The following is a 7,534-nucleotide window of genomic DNA, read 5'->3' as shown; positions in this document are numbered from 1 at the left end:
CTCAAAACCCTCACGCTGTGTGAAAACAGCCAGACACAACAGCCCACGTGCTGTTTAATCCTAGGTACCTGAAGAGTCCGGAACAGGTGAATTCAAAGAGACAGAGAGATGAGTGGGTGCCAGGGGCTAGGAGATGGAGATTGGGGAGTTACTGCCTTGGGGTGATGAGAATGTTCGGGAACTAGACAGAGGTGATGGTTGCAGAATATAGCGAGTGTTCTCAATGCCATTGAACTGTAGATTTTTAAAACGGTTTGTTTTATGTTAGGCGATTTTCTTATTTTCTTTTTTTTTTTTTTATGATAGTCACACACACAGAGAGAGAGGCAGAGACACAGGCAGAGGGAGAAGCAGGCTCCATGCACCAGGTCTCCAAGATCGCGCCCTGGGCCAAAGGCTGGCGCTAAACCACTGCGCCACCCAGGGATCCCCAGCGATTTTCACCTCAAACAAAAGTGTTCATGGAACACGGAGGGGTGGGGGGGAGACTGAGGAACGTGGCCAGGGTCTCTCCTGGAAGAGCATCTGGGGACTGAGGCCCAGGTGGGCTGGAAGGAAGCCCATTCTCAGAGGCGCCCTGTCCCCAGGGGCAGCTGGGCCAGTCAGGGTCAGGCGCCTGGGAGGCCATGAGGTCAGAGCCAAGGGAACAAAGAGGCAGTGTCCCAGGCCTGGCACAGTGGGGACGGGGACCCCGTGACCCCGCACAGAGCAGCCTTCACGGGCAGCAGGGCCCAGGCCAGGCCAGGGGGCGGGGTGGGCTGCAGAGCTGATGTGGAGGGGCAGAGACAGAGACAGAGACAGATTGAGAGAAACATAAAGAAAGATGGAAGAGATTGGTTGGAGACAGGGCCAAATCCCTGGCCTCCTCATGATGATCGTGAGGCCCCCTACCCCAGTGGATACCATCAATGTGCCCCATTTCACAGAAGGAGAAATTGAGCCCCGAGGTGCCCAGACCACTGGAGTCCCCTGCTGCACATGAAGAGACAGATTCAGACAAAACCCCCAACCCCACCCTGGTGAGCCCAAGCTTTGCTTGGGAGTAAGCCTCATGCCCCAGGGCTGCCCCTCCACCCAGGTTGGCCCTTCCAGGCCTCAGCTACCCCATCTGCAAAACGGGCTGTCATGAGGATAAAGGAGGGCTGGCTCCTGCCAGATAATGCCCCTCACACAGCCCATATAATTAATCATTGTTTGGGGGACCCCCAGTGGCCTCTACTCTTGTCGCAGCTCTTTCCCAGCCCCCAAAGTCAGAGCAGCCACCGGGAAGACTTTGAGCGGGGGAGGGAAGTGGAGGCGGGGGCCCAGCTGGACACAGATGCCCCCCAGCTCCTTGGTGTCACTGCTGGGTGCGGGGAGGGGCAGAGGCTGGGAGTGTCCCAAGGGAGAGTTGGGAGGGATGCCCAGAGAAGGGGGCTCTGGCACTGCGTGTATAGATTGAAAGAGCATTCCTGGCAGAGGGCACAGAAAAGGCTTAAAGGTTCAGGGACATGCTTTGGGGAGCATCAAGATGAACATGGCAGGTCCGGGACTCCACAGGAGAGATGAAGGTGGTGAGGCAGATGGGGACCTCAAGGGCCAGGCTAAAGGGCTGGGCTTTCTCCCAAGTGCACTGGGGAACCGTAGCAGGTGTGTGAGCAAGACTCCAGCCCCACGTGGGGTGGTGTTTCTATCCTGATCAAAGTCGCGGTCCGAAGCTAGCCCCAAGGTTCACTCCATTTCACCTTCCCCTTCACTACGCTTCACCTTCCCTGTGCCAAATCTGCACACCCACCTGCCTCAGCCTGCCTGCCTCCTACTCCAGGAAGCCCTTAGGGTGCCCTTCTGGGCTCCTCCCCACTGCCGCCCCAGAAACACAGCAGGGATACGCCCCTAGGGTAGCCCTACTTTCAGATGCCTCACTAGCTGCGGGGAAGGGGGGGCAGGAAGGACTGGTTAAAAGGGGCCCCCGGAAATGGAAATGGAAATCGTGACAGGAGTGACCACAGAATTTCCCCCACCCTCCTCGGCTTCCGTTTTCTCCCATCGTGAGTGACCTGCAGTGGGAGGAGTGGCCACTGAGACCCTAATTCCCCCGGAGGGCATCTAAGGAGAATGTTGAAGGTTAAGTAGGAGTTAGTTTGCAGGCAGAAAATCTGTTAGTTTGTTTATCAAACACATTTGTAGGCATCATTCGCCAATAAGAATATTTTTCATTCATTCAACCAAGGACTTTCTGATGCCTCCAGAAGATCATCTGAGGATGTTTTAAAGAATACACAGGACAGGCGCCTGGGTGGCTCAGTTGGTTGAGCATCTGACTCTTTATTTTGGCTAGGTGGTGATCTTGGGGTGATGGGATCAAGCCTTGCGAGAGGTTCTGCGGTCACCAGCACAAAGTCTTCTTGTCTGTTCCGCTCACTGCTCACTCTCTCTCAAATAAATAAATAAATAAATAAATAAATAAATAAATCATACATAAAATATTTAAAAAATAATAATAATACACAGTAGGTGGGGGTGCCTGGGTGGCTCACTTGGCAGTGGTTAAGTGTCCAACTCAGGTCTTGATCTCAGGGTGGTGAGTTGAAGTTCTGCGTTAAAAAAAATACACAGAAGTTTATCAAGAAAACAAACTCTCACTCCCAGATGCCCTTTAGAGACATTTGAGGAGGGTTTTGATGGATGTGTAGAAGTTCACAGGTTAAAAATTTATTCAGTCAATAAGTGTTCTCTGATGCTTCTCAAGAAAATTTGAAATTATGAAGGATGCATAGGTGTTCACTAAGGGGAAATTTCACTCATTGACTCATTCATTCATACAGTCAGTCAGTCAGTAAATATCCCCTGTTGCCCATTGAAGGTGTCATCTTGGAAGTTCTATGTAGGATTTCTCCAGATGGAGCAAGAGCATTTGATACCTCTCTGGTGGCTCTCCCTCCAGCAGCTCCCCATCTGCCTGGTCTCTGTCTGGTGCAGGGAACCTATATTTCCCCAGGATTCTAGCCAAAGTCTCCAAGGAAGACTGCTTGGCTGAGCTTGAGTTACCTGTCCTCCATGAGCCAATCACAGTGGCTGAGGTGGATGAAAGTCTCTAGGTCACATGTCCATCTCAGCTTGGACTCAAAGAGAATTTTTAGGCAAAACAAACCACAAATAGAGCCATTGGGCCCTACAAGGCGTGAGCTTCCCATCACTTGAGGTAGGCAAGCTACAGCCTGAAGTCCATTTAGTGAAGAGTTGCCAGATAGAACACACCCAATTAAATTAGAATTAGCATGTCTATTTACTAAGGATTGCATGGGACATTGTACTGAAAAAGTATTCATTGTTTATCTGAAACTAAATTTAACTGGGTGGATGTACTAATTTTCTAGGGCAGCCGTTAACAAAAAGGCTGAGCGGCTTCAATAAGTGATTTATTTCCTGGGGTGCCTGAGGGGCTCCGTTGGTTAAGCCTCTGCCTTTAGCTCAGGTCATGATCTCAGGGTCCTGGGATCGAGCCCCACATCGGGCTTCCTGGTGAGCAGGGAGCCTGCTTCTCCCTCTCCCTCTGCCTGCTGCTCCCTGCTGCTTGTGCTCTCTCATTTTCTGTCAAATAAATAAATAAAATCAAAAAAAGAAGGAAAGAAAAGAAAGAAAGAAAGAAAGAAAGAAAGAAAGAAAGAAAGAAAGAAAGAAAGAGAAAGAAAGAAAGAAAGAAAGAAAGAAAGAAAGAAAGAAAGAAAGAAAGAAAGAAAGAAAGAAAGAAAGTTAGTTTACTTTTTTACAGTTCTGGATGCTAGAAGTCCAAGAACAAGATTTTGGCAGGTTTGGTTTCTTCTGGGGTCTTTCTCCCTGGCTTGCAGATGGCATATTCCCAAATGTCCACATGACCTTCCCTCTGTGCACGTCTGTGTCCTTTTATTTATTTATTTTTTAAATATTTTATTTATTTATTCATGAGAGATAGAGAGAGAGAGGCAGAGATACAGGCAGAGGGAGAAGCAGGCTCCATGCAGGGAGCCCGACATGAGACTCGGTCCCAGGTCTCCAGTATCACACCCTGGGCTGAAAGAAGGTGCTAAACCACTGAGCCACCCAGGCTGCCCTCTGTGTTCTTATAAAGACATCAGTCATATTGGATTAGGATCCACTCAAAATAACCTCATTTTACCTTGATTACCTCTTCAGAGGCCCTATCTCTAGGGCACCTGGGTGACTCAAGCAGTTAAGAATTGCCTTTGGCTCAAGTCATGATCCCAGGGTCGTGGGATGGAGCCCTGCATCAGGCTCCCTGCTCAGTGGGAAGTCTGCTTCTCCCTCTCCCTCTGCCCTTCCTCCTGCTCGTGTTCTCTCTCTCTCTCTCTCAAATTAATAAATAAAATGTTTTTTTTTAAAAAACCATAAAGGCCCTATCTCCAAATACAGTCACATTCCGAAGTAATGGTGCTGAGTATTTCAACACACGAGTTTTGGAAGAACACTACTCAGCCCATAACAGTGGCTGCTTTGGACTGCTCATAACAGTCTGGCAGTTTTTGAAAAAGCTGAATATAGAGTTACCATACAACCCAGGAATTCTACTCCTAGGTGTAAACCCAAGAGAATCAAAAGCATATTTCTGCATAATAACTGGTGCATGAATGTTCATAGCAGCACTATTCACAAGAGCCAAAAAGTGGAAAAACTCAAATATCTATTAACAGAAGAGTGGATAAACAAAATGTGGTCCATCCACACAATGGAATATTATTCATCCATAAAAAAGGAATGAAGTACTGATTCAAACTCAATCAGTTTGAATTTAAACTGATTCAAAACATTGTACCGAGTGCAAGAAGCCAGACACGAAAGGCCGTGTGTTGTATGATTCCATGTACATGAAATGTCTAGAACTGGCAAATCCATAGACACAAAGCTGACTGATTGTTGCCAGGGGCTGGAGGTGGGGGGGACCGTTTGTGACTGCTCGTGAGTAAAGGTTTTCTTTGAGGGTTGATGAAATGTTTGGGATTAGATAGTGGTGGTAATTACATAACTCTGAGAATATGCTAGAAACCACTGAGTGGTATTCTTTAAAAAGATACATTTTAAATAAATAAATAAATAAATAAATAAATAAATAAATAAATAAATAGATATACTTTATGGTGTGTGAATTACATGTCAATTTTATTTTATTTTTTAAAAGAGTTTATTTATTTATTTGACAGAGAGAGAGATTGGGAAAGCATGAGCAGGAGGAGTGGGAGGCAGAGAAGCAGGCTCCCCACTGAGCAGGGAGCCTGAAGTGGGGCTGGATCCCAGGACCTTGGGATCATAACCTGAGCCAAAGGCAGTTGCTTAACTGACTGAGCTCCCCAGGCGCCCTATATGTCAATTTTAAAATGTGGATGAGAAAAACAAGTGTTGTCAGGGCGTCCTTTATTTTTATGTATCAATCTGGCCACTGTAATTTGGTAGGAGCCTAGAGAACCTCAAAGGTTATTGGGTCCCCCCTGGGGTCTCCTCTCACCTGAGAAGAGACAGTAATATCTAGGTCTAGCAGTGGGGCAGCCAAGGGGAACTGCAGCTGCAGAGACAGTGGGGGTCCCAAGGAAAGAGAGAACATGGATGCTGTCTTGGGATTTGGGGCTTTTATCTGCAAAGTGAGGCTGATCGATTATCACCAGATACCTGTGAAAGGCGGTCCTCACCAAGCACTTAGCCAGGTGCCCAGGTGGCTTGGCAAAAGCAGCCATCCTCAAAACAGAAACTGGCAACAACAGCGGCTGCCCATTCTTATAAAGAAAGTTTTATTGGGACCAGGGCTAGGATTAGGGTGAAACAAGTGAGGCAGGGTCAGGGAAGGGCGGAGTCTGATCCTATCTTTACTTGAAATTTTGATGTTTAGTTCATCACACATTTTTTGCATTTGTTTAGAATCTTTTTCTTTCAGATTTTATTTATTTATTTGAGCGAGAGTGAGTGCACAAGTAGGCAGAGAGGCAGGCAGAGGGAGAGGGAGAAGCAGGCTCCCCACTGAGCAGGGAGGTCAAGGTGGGGCTCCATCCCAAGACCCTGGGATCAGGACCTGAGCTGAAGGCAGACGCTTAACCAACGGAACCACCCAGGAGCACCACCTTAATTTAGATTCTTTAACTTATGTTATTAAAATCTTGTGTATCTTAATTACTGGTATTAGTGGGTCCTCTTAAATGTTGCAGGGAACGGAGTGCCTCATTCACTTCACCCTAGAACCAGCCTTGTTGTGTGCCCTGGGCACATTAATGAACTTCTATGGGCCTCAGTTTCTTCATCTGCAAAATGGGGACGATAATGTTCCCTTACGTCTGGGTGGATTCATTGAAAACCAAAAAAAATGTTTTCATCTTGGCTGTGGGGGGCGGGTAGGGTGGGGCTGGGAAGGGCTGTCCGGCGATCCAACGACGGAGGCGGGGCCCTTCGAGGAGGGCTCCGCGGGGGCGGGGCTAGGCCGCGTCAGCTGACCGGCTTGACCAATGGCGCGGGGTGGCGGGGCTTGGCAGGTTGGGGCGGGGCCGGGGGCGGGCCGGGCGGTGCGGACTAGCGGGCCATGGACGAGCCGAGCCTCCTGCGGCGCCGAGGGCTCCAGGTGAGGCCCCTGCGTGGGCGGGCGGAGGGCACAGCGCAGTGGACCTGGCCTGGGTGCCGGGCGCGGGGCTTCGGTGTCTGGAGAAACTGAGGCGGAAGGCGGGGCGCGCGCTCCGATCGCTCCCTCTGCCCACCCGCTTCTCAAAGTGCTTCTTGCCGGGTGGGAAGGGGATATGCCCCGTTTGACAGATGGGGAAACTGAGGCACCAGGCGCTACGGTGGGAGAAAGGGAGTGAGGGCTGCCCCCCTTGCCACCAGCTGTTCTAATAATAATACAAGCAACAGCAGCCCTTGCGCGCTCACCATATGTTCATCCCTGTATTAATCTCTTTACTAGTGATACATTACTATTAATTAATGTGTATTATTGCCAGTCTCGTGCCTTTGCTGCGCCACCGCGCCCCAGCCTCAGATCACCCCTAAGGGGAGCCGGGGAGGTCGGGGCTGTCCAGGCGCCCGTTTGTCAAACGAGGAAACTGAGGCTGGGGTCTGGAAGAGTCACAAACTCGAGGTGGGCCGACAGGGATTCAATCCAGCGGCCTGAAATAGCTCTCTATTGCACAGAACACTGCCAACTGCCTGCGGGGGTGGAGGAGGAGGGCGGGAGCCACTTTTGCTTCTCTGGACCTCAGTTTCCCCATTTGCCATAAAGGCTTTCCTTCTCTGCCCTTTGGCCTGGGGTTGTGTTTGGGAGGCTGCGTTACCAGGAGGTAAGAACATAGGTGTCAGAGTTTGAGCCCACTCGGGGGCCATGTGACTCCGGTGGGCCACTTCTTTGACCTTTCTGGGCCTCTGTGCAAAGGGAATTAAGGTGATCGAACCAAACCCTCTGGGGCTTAGACCACACCCTAGAAGAAGCTGCCAGGTTGCCGACCCGGGAACCCGAGATTCATCATTTACACAACGAACATTTATTGAGTGCCTGTTGTGTGCCCGGCAGCGGAGAGGCAGCGGGGTGTTC

The 7,534-nt window shown here is 49.8% G+C and overlaps 1 protein-coding gene across 7 annotated transcripts in view; it reads left to right on the top strand.

Annotated features, from left to right (window-relative positions):
• The first annotated feature begins 6,470 nt into the window (after nucleotides 1-6,470).
• The window catches only part of MAST3 (microtubule associated serine/threonine kinase 3), a 39,336-nt gene continuing 38,272 nt past the window's right edge, over nucleotides 6,471-7,534 (top strand). For 3 of the 7 annotated variants that reach the window (XM_038566843.1, XM_038566855.1, XM_038566842.1), the window contains exon 1: nucleotides 6,513-6,574. In XM_038566843.1, the coding sequence (XP_038422771.1) occupies nucleotides 6,536-6,574 (39 nt within the window). In that variant the 5' untranslated portion in view covers nucleotides 6,513-6,535. Of the gene's footprint in view, nucleotides 6,575-7,534 lie in introns of all 7 variants that reach the window. The other 4 variants (XM_038566852.1, XM_038566851.1, XM_038566846.1 and 1 more) reach the window with 2 other exon arrangements.

This window comes from Canis lupus, chromosome 20 (genome assembly GCF_011100685.1).
Source record: "Canis lupus familiaris isolate Mischka breed German Shepherd chromosome 20, alternate assembly UU_Cfam_GSD_1.0, whole genome shotgun sequence".
NCBI classification, from domain to species: Eukaryota; Metazoa; Chordata; class Mammalia; order Carnivora; family Canidae; genus Canis; species Canis lupus.
The sequence above is the reverse complement of the archived record's forward strand: the minus strand, read 5'-3'. Positions and strand labels throughout refer to the sequence as shown.